Source organism: Cantharellus anzutake, assembly GCF_015039405.1.
Source record: "Cantharellus anzutake strain C23 chromosome Unknown EI90scaffold_92, whole genome shotgun sequence".
In the NCBI taxonomy this organism is placed as follows: Eukaryota; Fungi; Basidiomycota; class Agaricomycetes; order Cantharellales; family Hydnaceae; genus Cantharellus; species Cantharellus anzutake.
Window position 1 is genome coordinate 67087 of NW_024067042.1, and position 12625 is coordinate 79711.

Sequence of the window (12625 nt, forward strand, 5' to 3'; positions counted from 1 at the left end):
TTTACATCTCTAAAACATTCCATCCAGTGAATGATCCACAACAGGACTAATCACCTCCTCCACCTTCGCAATTTGTTCCATGCCTGAAAGAAAGCGACCAGGACACAGTGGGCTGTCCTGTGTGGGTGGCCCAAGTGCACGAATATAGAATACACCCTGATGGTTTACTTTCCAGCCTTGGTGAGCATGCTATTGGGAACAGGGATAGGCGATGTCACAACAGCTTCAGAACTCATGTTCATGAATGCAAATGCAGTGCAAGCTGGAGGAAAGTGGCTTTGTGGAGGAAGGGAGTAAGATGGCAGTTGGAAGATCAGCTGTGTGTAGGGCTCCTAGCGGATCGGATGATCTGCAGATATCTGCAACTGCATCCGGAAATTCACGGATCCGGTTTTGGATTTTCAGAGGAAAATATCTGCGGTTTTTAATCCACGGATTTGCAGATTATCTGCAGTTTTATAACATGATTTATTGCTTGCAGATATGCAGGAGATCTGAGGCAAATAAGGGTGAAATTCCCCATATTTACTGTAACTCCTACTCTACTGTGGCTTTTGAGAGGAATATTCATGGTTTCTAGTCCGCAGATAGGCGGATTGTCCATGGATTAAATATATCCCACTTCCCTAGATACCGCTCCTATGTTTTCTAAATTGAAAATAAAGCAAACAAAAAGCTGATGTATTCTTCAGATATCATCCAAGCCTTTGACACCAAATTTCCCATGGTCAAAAAGCCATGGTTATTTGGCTCACTGTCAGGGCCCAGCCCTTGTTCTGTGACGGGCCCAGGGGGATCCTCCTAGTCGCTGGGGTATCTAGTCCCAGTCCGAGATCCTCAAACTCACTGAGGGGGCTAAACCTTCTCAACCTCCTCTACAAATGGGAGCCAGGAACTATACAGTTTTCAGCTCTTTGTTGACTCCCCATAAATGGCACCCCCCCGTGGGAATGAGCTGCTCACCCAGAAAGTTCCCACAGTTGTGGCTGTGATGGTTTCTGGGTGAGTAACTTACCCAGAACTTTCCCATGGGTCTGCATGCATGCGGGATTGTGGAATAGTGAGGGGCTGTGCCCTGACACTCACCAAAACATGGTGGGAGACTTTTCTAACACTGAAACATACATTGCTACATTGCCCCACTTTGGCACTTTCCAATGCACATTGAATTATCAAAAAAGTGAATTAATTTTTTTTCCAATTATTCCTAATCTCCTGAAATATCTCTCCCTAACTTATCCCAAAATTTCTGATTTTCCCCCTGATTTTTTGGACATTCTCCTTTTTTAGAAAGTCCCCCATTTTCTGAATTTTCCTTAATTTTCCCTGACTTTTTTTCAAGTTTTTAGAAACCCCCCAGTTCCCCCTCATTTTCCTCCCATTTTCCCCTTCATCCCCCCCCTCAATTTCCCCCCCATCCCCCCCTTCGATTTTCCCCTCATTCCCCCCCCAATTCCCACCTCAATTTCCCCCCCATTTCTCCCCCATTCCCCCCTCCAAATTTCCCCTCATTCCCCCCCATTCCCCCCCATTCCCCCCTCAATTTTCCCCTCAATTCCCTCCTCAATTTTCCCCCCATTCCCCCCCATCCTCCCCTCCAAATTTCCCCTCATTCCCCCCATTTCCCCCCTCCATTTCCTCCCCCATTTTCCCCCTCATTCCCCCCTCATTCCCCCCTCATTCCCCCCTCATTCCCCCCTCCAAATGTCACCCCATTCCCCCCCTCCATTTTCCCCTCATTTTCCCCCTCATTTCCCCCCTCATCCCCCCCTCCAAATTTCCCCATTTCCCCCCTCATTTTCCCCCCATTTCCCCCTTTAATTTTTCCCTCATTCCCCCTCCCAATTCCCCCCAATTCCCCCCCATTCCCCCCCTCAATTTTCCCCTCATTTTCCCCCCCATTTCCCCCCCATTTCCCCCCCATTTCCCCCCCACTCATTTTCCCGCATTTTCCCTAAGTAATTTCAGATTAACTGCATTTATATCCCTAAATTTGGTCTATATATTGATTGGGCTACATACCCTTGGTGTCTGGTGCTGCATTGGTGCTGAAAGTGAAGCTGAGTTTGTTCAGTCCCTTGTATGGTAGGGAGTTGGCTATGGCTAGTCACATGATGCCATAGTCAATGCTTTTAAATTTTAATTTTGATATCGGGTAAATTAAACACTCAGGGAGCTCATATAGATAATAGTCCCCTGTGTGCAAATATAGCTCTATGAGCTCTCAGAGCTTTGACTACTTTTCAGAGCTTTGACTACTTTTTGGAGCTCTCAGAGAAGGGGACCTGCAATTTCAAAGTACTGAAGCTCTGAGAGCTCTGAGAGCTCTCAGGCCTCCACATCCAGGTTTGCTGATGTGGGGCTCAGAGGCAATATGCATATTCAAAAAGATAAAAGTGTTGAAAATGGTGTTTGATCTTGCAGGCTCGTGACTTCAATTGGTGTGTGAAGTTGTCATAATAATTCTGAAGCTGTCATGAATACTCATGAGGTGCTACCTGCCTCTTCTGATGACTCTTTAACTGCTGATATAATGTATTATAGGACAGAAGCACTGTATTAGCTGGTGTTGTGGAGAAATGGGGTTGTGGATGCCCCCAATTGTACACAACAGCTGATGAGCACCGGGCAGCTAATACACTGAAACAATGCAATCGTTGTGGAAGACTCAAAGTGTAGGAGACAATTGTGAATAAATAGATTGTAGGCTAACATGTCGTTGAATAAGAGAGATCAGGCTTGTATCGGAACCCCTGAATGCCGCAACCAAGGTATCTGCTACTCATTCAATGGGAACTCACAAACCTGAGCGGTAAGATGCCTCGCTAATAGGCAAGGCTGAATACTAAGAAATACTAAGGCAGGCCAAACCAGCACTACATCCGGTACTGCGAATGGCGCATTCAGGCATGCTAGAAATGGATGACGAATTCTCAGCTATGGAACATTGGCCTGCCATCAGAGAGAACCCGAAGTGCCCCCACTGCGGTGTCAATGTTGATGAGTATGCACGGCTCACATCGAGATGCATGGAGCTGGAGGATGATGTTCAGAGACTTTGAACAGAGATCTCAACGGGTGCCTTAGTTTAGTTTACTTATCCAGAAGTTACTGCCCAGGTTACAGGTGTTTGTTGGGGGGAGCTGAAAATACATTATGTTGACACGTTTTAGCCATTATACATCATGCATGCAAACAGACAGAGCATGGGCCCGGACATACAATGATAAAAAGAAAGGAAAAACTAACAAGAGGAGATAGGGGAGGGTGGTAGCGCCGATACAGAAGATGTGAAAGCCCAGGTTAGAAAGAGAAGAACCCACTTGTAGATGACAAAAAGGAAGGGCGGTCACAGCACAAACTCATTCGGGGCCCAACTTGCTGAAACCCACCGAAGATAGTGTCTTCACCATTGGCAAGAATGAATAACTTACTGTATCATGCAGTGAAAGGCAAGGTAGGAGAGAAGCAAGCCAACAAAAGAACAACACGCTCTGAGGAAACATGGGAAAAACTAAAAGGTAGGAGATGTAAGTTAGCATAATGAACATAAAGAGAGAAGTTAAGCCAAAATGTACAGGGGACACAGGGAGATTGCTGCGACAGGGTTTACAAAGTAGGAAGTTCACCCATTACATGCTTGGTGATGCGAAATGGTCCAGCTAGAGGTTACAGGCTTATATGACAGATGTCACTGCACCTCAGATGTCAAACGCCCCAGCTCACTGTTCTTGAAACCAGATGGCACACCATTCGAAATTTTGAGCATTTTGCAGTGAGGATGGTTATGAAGTGTGGTGTCGGGCCAATCTGGATTTTGAGCATGTGGACCACTCAAAAGCTCCGGAAGGGACGATGTCCTACAGGTGTACACATGTCCATTTCATGCAGTGTTGCAGGAATGAGAGCAGCAAGAAGTCCCCCAATACAGGCAACCTTCTGAATGACTTCACTCAAACGAGCATAGTACCATGTAGCACCACCAAATTTATACTTGCCTACCACTTCCTGCAGTTCAAGTCACCAAAAGACGATTTGGATGGATTGTCTTCCACTTCGCCTGCCTCAACGTGCTTGTGGAGTACTGGAATGTATGTCCACTTAATTGGGAACATGAGCTGTTTTTGTACTGATTTCAACTGACAGTTCTTCAAAATGACGGAACATAGGCCAAGGAGGTTAAGAGTGCCTCCTGGCATCCCATGTCATCGTTTCCAGGTTGCTGCTACCTGGCATCGTGTCAGGGCACACCTGCCTGACCCTGCACTGCACCCCACGCTGTACTGCCCTACTCTGCTCCCCCCACTATCACTCCCCGTCCCTTCTTTCCCCTTTTCCCCCTTTCTCTCTATTTCTATTCTATGGTCGATTTCCCTTTTCTCCATGTACCACTACATACCTAACCCCACTCCCCTGATCGGCACATGTGCCATGCACACTCCTGCCTACTGAGTGGCCACCTCTGGGATCTCCTGCAGAGACACCCAGGGAGGTGCAGCTGTGCCCAGAGATGATGTGGCTTCCTCCACATGACCCTAACCACATATATATAATAGCACCTGGGGTGGGAACAGAAGAAGCAGCCTTCTTCTCAACTTCCCACTTCAGACTAAGTGGTCAGGGATGCTCACCCCACAACGGGATCGCGGCTATGCACAGCCAACATCTGTCCCACCAAGTCCCTCATGCTGGGACTTCACCGCTTTCGGAGCTGTCCCTGACACATCAGCCTAGAATGCTTGACTCTTGACTGGTGCATCAAGTACAGTGCCCCAAAAAACCGTTGCAATGTTTTGCACTTTTCACTTTACAAGCTTATTGCACCCTGGGAAGGGATCCTAAAATTACATAAAAATATGAAAATAATGCACTAGTAGCTCATCAATAGCTCCACCAATTCTCTAATAAATGTGTGCATTTTTGGTAAAGTTATTCACTTTCCAAAGGACCCATGTCATTGCAACAGTTTTTTGGTGTGCATTTTGGAGAAAGGAAAATCACATTAACTAGTATTTAGTATAGCCACCTTTTGCCCTAAGTAGTGCCTCAATCCTCCTAGGAATACTCTTGATTAAATTCTGGCAGACACTTGGTCCTATCCTCTCCCACTCCTCCTGAAACTGATCCCACAGCTCATGAACACCACTTGGAGGTTCTTCATACTCCCCAAGCTTCCTCTTTGCATGGTTCCATAATTGTTTGATTGGATTAAGGTCTGGGGACTGGGAGGGCCACTCCATGACCCTGATACCATGGTTATTGAACCAGTTCTGGGCCCATTTGCTGCTGTGTTTTGGGTCATTGTCCTGTTGGAAGAGGATGTGGGCTGGGTATTTGTCATAATATGAGAGGGTTTGCTGGAAGTCCTCTTCCAGGATTTGGCAGTAGAGCTCTGCATCCATCTTCCCATCAATCTTGCATGCCATTCCAACTCCATCTGATGTCATACATCCCCAAACCATGATGAAACCACCACCAAACTTTTTTGTTCCTTGCACCAGCCTGTCTGTAAGAGGTTCATCCCCCCATTTCCACACCCATTTCCTCCCATCTGACCCCAGGTGATTCACCTTAGTCTCACCAGACCACACCACTCTCTTCCAATCCTCCAGAGTCCACTCTTTGTGGCTGATTGTGAAGTCCATTCCCTCCATCTTATGATGTCTGCTGAGCATGGGCTGCTTCTTCTTCACCACTGCTTTCCAACCAGCCTCCTTTAGTTGCAGATGAACAGGGAAGGCAGAAAGAAGAATACTCCACAGTACTCGGTGCAGCTTGGGAGTCTGGACGTTCTAGGTTTGCTAGCAGATAGTGTGGCGATGCATGCCATAGATTGACATGAGGAAATGGTCCATTCACGATCATATCTTGGCATTTGAGTAACGACTTTAGGCGGAGTTGCCATCGATATTTAAACAGGGCTGGGATCGAGGACAAATCAGCACATTGGTAATGTGGAATTTGTAGGACATATGATGAATATTGTCTGTGATCCAAATCAACAAGTCTACCGATTGGACAATCCAGGTGTGCACATTAAGTTCCTCTCAAGCAAGCCTAAGCTTTTCCTCCTCAATATGAGCGAGCGATAGCACCACTACTATGCCATGGTGAACCTGTTGGTTGACAATAAAAGCTGGTGGTTTCTTGTCCAAGTTCCAGTTGGAATCCCACAGGCTCTCCCACATCTTTGTCCACTGTTCATCACTGGGATCCATGTTAAGCAGCTCCTTGACATTCATTTTGGCGTGTTTCAAAGAGTCCGGGAGCCAGGATGGCCTAACAGAATGCTCAAGGCAGTTGACAAGCTCGTTATATTGTGCAACATGGGTGGAAATAATATGGGCATGGTCGTTTGCACTATTGAACACTGAGACCATTTTCAAATATCCTCAAAGTACCGGATGAATTTTCGAGCACATCAGAATTTGCCTCAAATGGGGTATGCTTACCGACTTTTGTAACCAGCCATCCTCCATGCTGTTGTGAGCTCCAAATAGGGTTAATCTTGTCCTGGTACTTGGCTAAGTGGATAAGAATGGCATGTTTGCGGAATCAGGCCAGAATGTACTTCTCCATGTAGTCCCTTTCTGTGCTAGACGGATTTTGCGGAAGTTTCAAATCGGACAGGCCAATTTGAGCTGTCAGATCGCATAGGCATTCTTGAGATTTATCATGCAATGATCGTACATGCTGAGCGGCTTGGAAATGCTCCGTGAGATCGATAGGACTATGGGACAGTGTTCATGCCAAGCTGATATGGTCCAGCTCCTTTATGGTGTCCAATGCATCCGAATGTGCCTGGGCTGATTGTTCGGCTTCCAAAAGTTTGGCGAACTTTTTCATTCTGGCTTGATCATTGTCTAGGGCATAACAGCATAAGTCAATGCCAAACATGAGATTGGGAATGGGCATACAGGCTCAAACGGAGAGCTGCAAAGACTTTTGCTCTTCCCACTGGGATTGAAGGAAAGGAGTTGTGAATCCCCTCTTACTCTTCAAATCTTGCAGGAGGTCAGTTAGAAGTGCCTCCTCACAAACAATGGCGGCCAATTTGGACCTAGCCAATGAAGCAAGGCAGTCTCGGCCACAGCATGCAATCATCTTGATTTTGTTGTCGATAGTTGTGATTTGTTTTGCCGGCTATAGTTTTGGGACAACATTGCATAAGAGAGGGTTGTCGACCGAACAGTGTTGGGACTCACACTCATTATGCGTTCAGGTGCAATTGTATCAACAATCAAGGACCATAATCGCTCATTTCGTTTCCAGGGGTGAAATGCGATTTGACAACAGAATTGATGTGCATAGGCATGGAAGACTGAAATGGTGATGCTCAATCTAGGAGCGATTTCAGGGATAAGATTGTACTTTGTTCAAATATCAGAGGTTGTAGTTGCAGACCATGCAAGGCCATACCTTGGCGATCAATCGATCAAGAACACACCCAACATCATACATTAATCCAATAGTGGCGTTTGAGGGTAGTTGGTGGCTAAGTGCAAGGAGCATGGCAATCAAAAAGTGCTGCTGTTCACCTGGAGTGCATACATTGCAGAGGAAAAGGGGGATGTCATGATGGCATATGGTTGCCATTAGGCCCTTTGAACGGAAGGTATCCGTTTTTGAGGCTGACTGCTTTCCATGTTTCGTGGCTCTGTGTGATTTTTTGCATTCATCAATAGTACAAGGGATGAGGGATGAGATACTTCTGAACAGCCTCTAGATGCAGCTCGTGCATCAGAGATATGGCAGGCAGCTTCCTCGATTTTGGCATCAGTGAGGAATGTGCAAGTTTCATTCCAGGGAAGAATCATCTCTCCTCCAATGAACATGTATTGCTTATGTTGCATATTACCATCCATGGCAATGATGGCATCGGGATATCTAGGGAATCGCTTAGTATACCTGTTCCCGAAGCATATGTATGAGAGGACTAACTCATTGGCTGAATTGCCCCACATTGAGCCTCCAAAACATTGCGGGCATCTCATGCGGAGGTATGGACTTGCACTGCTGTCGGATGGGTTGCGAATCAGCTTTGTTCACGATGGAAGGTCCGGTGATGTTGTAATGGGTCTATCAATCTAGACTTGTGGCTCAGGTCTAGGGGGGTAGGTCTCTCTCTATCTCTCAGGTAGGATGGTTCTTGGGAGTACGGTGCTGATACTCTGTCTAACCTCTAACTAACTGTCTGTACAGTTGTCACGGAAGAGTCCGATACAAATATAAAAGGAAAGTCACATGTGAATGAATGAAAATAGTAAGGAAAATAAAGAAAAAGTCATATCTCCTCAATCACTCCATCAAATCCGACGATCTTGGACTCGTCAGAATTATCTCTACAGTCTCTACAACTCCTACTATTACCACGACTCACCAATCCTAGTCCCTGATGCAGTAGGGGGTGAAATGTGTGATAAGGGTTGGTTTGACCTGCACGGACTTGTCCCCACAACAACATCCCTATGGAGGTTGGGATGCCATGGTTAATGGTCATCATGCCATGGGATGCAGTGACCGATGGATCGCCATTGTGGGCAGGAGCGACATGGGTAAATGCAGCGGACTCAACCGGCATGGAATGACATAGCAGTGCATCGGGTGCTGCAGGGGATGTGGGTAGGAGAAACTCTCTCTCTGTTTCAACCTCTACCAAGTCACATAGGGCTTGAAACCATGTTATCGCCTCGCTAAACGACTGCAGAAAGGGGTCCTATATGTGCGCTGGATCATGAAGGTGCCAACTCCCAACATGCAACAAATAGATCTTATGTTGTGGGTGAATTCGTAACCATTCTCTCATAACATGGCAAACAAAGTGGCATGAAAGGAGGCAATCAGGGTGTACGAGTCCACATGCAAAGCTGAATACAGCGAAAGGATGTCGAAATGAAAGGCAACTTGGGGCATTACAGGTGACCCTGGAAAGTAGCCAGACTGGATGATGCTGAGCAGGAGAGTATTGGATGGACATTTGCAATATTTGAACGTCCGCCACATGGCACCTGGCTCAGGGTCATTGGGACACTGCTAAGGGAGGTCAGAACGCAAATGTACCTGAGAATGTGATCATCATGAGTGAATGAAACTGGAAAGATGTATTGCAGTGGGAGCACAGCGATGCTGCTGGTGTTTGCAGGTTTCCATTTTCATCATACAACGTCTCGCTGGGGGTGGCAAGGGGCACACGTCCTGCCTTCTTTGCCTCTAGACCTAGATAGATTTCCACCGCTTTGTGTATTACATCACAGCGCCAATGGAGCCATGCAACTTGCTTTTGCAGATTTTGTAATGCTCTCTTGGCCTGCTTTCGGGAAGCTGACCGCAACAGTGTAGGGGACAGAGCAGTGTCTGGGCCTGAAGGAGTGGGCTCTGCGATATTTTCCAGCCAACCCTGAGGGGATGCTTCCCATATTGGTGATTCCTTTTTTAGAGCTGGCATTGAAGGGGGAGCCGAAACATTGCTGGCATCCGCTGACATTGCATTTCCTACATGATCGTGGCCTGCCACCAATGCATAGGCTCAATGCCAGGCCCCCAGCATTGTGTCATCACAGTGCTGCTGGCATTTGCTATCTCAATGCATCATGACAGCTGGGAAATAGGGACTTCAGTGGCTGGGACGTGCTTATGTCCTTTCTTTTTGGACGTTGAGGGTTCAGATTCAGGTGCGGATTAGGGGCCAAGGAAATCGGGATATTTTTTAGGTCTTTTTAAATTATATGGCTGATATTTTTTCACAGGCAAAGTAGTAAGGGGTGGAATTACAGGCTTATGCCTTGGCATGGGAGTAGCTGCTAAAGAAACTAATGGGTTTGGGTCAAAGGAGCAGAACGGGATAGGTCTCCCCCAACAAGTGTGGGTATATCGGCCGAGTTATGCTGGTAGCCGACCTGTAAGAGAGACATGCACTCAGCTGCATATTTATGTGTGTAGCTGTAGTACATACCAAAAGGAACAGACACCAAATGGGATGATTTGTGGTGAAGAAGGGTGATTACTGGTGCTCGCTTGGCGCTGAGGAATATATGTATAGCACGGGCACTGGTCTTATAAAGGTCTTTGGGTATTGGATATTCAGCGGCAGGCAGTGGTGAGGGCACACGTCGGGTTGAAGTCCCAGCCCAACTGTACTGTTTCTGACATCGCTTTAGCGCCGATTGAGGGGTGTGTGGTTGCTGGACAGTGGATATGAATACAGTCCCACTGTGTCATATCCATACAATCCCGACCTCCGCTCCGGGCTCCCAGAACTCCGAAACCGACTCTGGAGCCCTACTTCCCTTCCGTCACCTTCTCCTTGCCAACTTCCAAGAGGTTATCCCACCTCCGGCTCTGACACCACCTTCAGTCCGACTCCGGAACATCCCAGGTCCGACCTCAACCTCGACACCTTCCAGATGAGCACGCAACACCTATGCTCCTGACTCTGGACCTCCGCTCTGGAATCCTGTTCGTGTCTCTGTCTCCGGAACCTCCAGTCCTAGCTCCAACCTCAGACTTTGACCCCACCTCCACTTATACCCATTGTATTGGTTAGCTCATTCCATTTAATTACGTTTGCCAATATTCCGAAGTTTAACTTCCAAGTTCGGACTTTCCGGACTTACTTTGGACCTTGCAACTATTGCATTGTCCCATTCAATTCCGCTATACTCCCTCATTCCTATTTGGGCTGCTGCTTCCTTTCTATTCAGTCAGCTGGCCATTCCCCACTCCCATCCTCCTTCCTTCCTCCTTGGGCCTTGGCCCTTCACTCCTCATTTGGGAAACACCATTGAGTCAAACACTTGACCCTCGGTGTTGTTCCTCTTTCCATCTCCCTTTGTCTCCTTTCATCCTACCCTTGTTCCTTTTGATTCCGGACCCCTCCTTATATACAATGTACCTAGTAACTTGTAACCTCAGTCTGAAATCGACTTGAATTCCCCCAAGAGACTTCCCCTCTGCTAGATCCGAAATTAGGGACCCCTAGGACAACCAGCAATGGCACAGCGCTCCGCCTGAGTCGCTGAGGCCAAGGTCCTTCCACGCTAAGTCTCCGATTCCACTCCGGAGTCATCCGAGTCCACCCATTCTAACAGAGATGACTTTAATAATTGTGAAGGGGCCAGTCCATTTATGGTCCAGCTTCTTGGTCAGGCGGTCTGTTGTGTAATTCTGGGTGCTGAGCCAGACCTGGTTGCCTTCTTGGTACGTAGGGGCCACCTCGCGGTTCCGGTCGTAGTAGTGGGCCATCTCGTCCACTGCATGCTCTAGCACCGCCTTCACCTCTTCTTGCATCTTCATCATCCTCGATGAGAAGGCATCAGTGGCTTCTACCTCAGATGTGCATGTGGGCTCTGTCCCCATCCTAGGGTGTTGGCCAGTGTTGAGCTCGAAAGGGGCTCGGTGGGTGGAGGAGTGGACGCAGTTGTTATAGGCAAACTCCGCTAGCAGGAGCCAGTCCACCCAGTCGTCTTGGCGGTGGTTGACGAATACCCAGAGGTAAGCCTCTACCTCTTGGTTTACTCTCTCTGTCTGCCCATCTGTCTGGGGGTGGTAGGGCATCGAGGGGGTGAGCTTGATGCCAAGGAGGTCCACAAGTTCTTTCGAGAATCGCGAGACAAAGGCACTCCCTCTGTCACTGAGGATCTCTTCAGGGAGACTGTGGTGCTTCCAGACGTGTTCAAGGAAAGACCATGCGATCCCCGCTGAGTCCACCATCGTCACCATTGGATGCATTTGGATAGGTGGTCCACTATGACCAGGACAGCATTGTAGCCCTTCGACTTGGGGAGTTCTCCAATCATGTCTACCGAGATCACTTGCCAGCAGCAGGCAGGGATCTTGTTCAGGATGAGCTTTCCCACTTTACGAGAGGGGAAGGATTTGACACAGTTGCAGGTGTTGCATCCATGTACATACCACCCGACATACTCTGCCATCTGTGGCCACTAGTAGTCGTGGGAGATGAGTTCCAGGGTCTTCCACTGCCCTGGGTGCCCTGTCACGTGTGTGTCATGGTACAAGCGCACCAGGTCATGGCGGAGTTGTGGGTCTTTCGGGACATATACTTTTCCTCTGTACAGAACCAGCTCTCCTTGTTTCTCCCACTCATCTGACCTCAGCGTGCCCTCTCCCAGTTCCCGCATTGCCTTTACCACCTTCTCATCCAGGTCCTTTGCCTTGATGATCCTCTCGAGGATAGTCATCCCTTCGCCTTCCACCATGACCACCTCTGCTGTGCAGGCCTCAAACCAGGTGGGTTGGAGGAGAGTCAACCCGTCATTGTCATCCTTGTCAGAGACCAGATTCGAGACAAAGGAATGTCTCCATAGCGGAGGGCTTCGGCCTCAGCGACTTCTGCCAAGAGCGCTGTGCCTAGTGACACGTCCGTGCCCTAACTTACTGACTGGCAAATAGAACCTAGGGGGGTAACTCTAGTTGATTTTATTACTGGGGTGTAACCTATGTACAAGCGGGATATATATATATGGTTACAGCGAAGACGGGTCCGCAATTGGCGGAGCCGGACAGAGCAGAGCTAACGGGGTTAATCATTAGCCGACTGAATATTACCGACGAGTCGGGTCGCGGGGTTAGCGGAGAGGCAGGCGTTAACCCAGAAACGGAAAGGAGG

General features: G+C 48.0%; 1 protein-coding gene across 1 annotated transcript; it reads right to left on the reverse strand.

Annotated features, from left to right (window-relative positions):
* Nucleotides 1–7199: 7199 nt before the first annotated feature.
* On the reverse strand, nt 7200–7587 carry EI90DRAFT_2863006 (uncharacterized protein; the record flags this gene model as incomplete). Its single annotated transcript, XM_039053817.1, has 2 exons — nt 7200–7370; nt 7420–7587. Coding segments are annotated over 2 exons (339 nt in total), but the record flags the coding sequence as incomplete, so codon positions are not given.
* Nucleotides 7588–12625: the final 5038 nt, after the last annotated feature.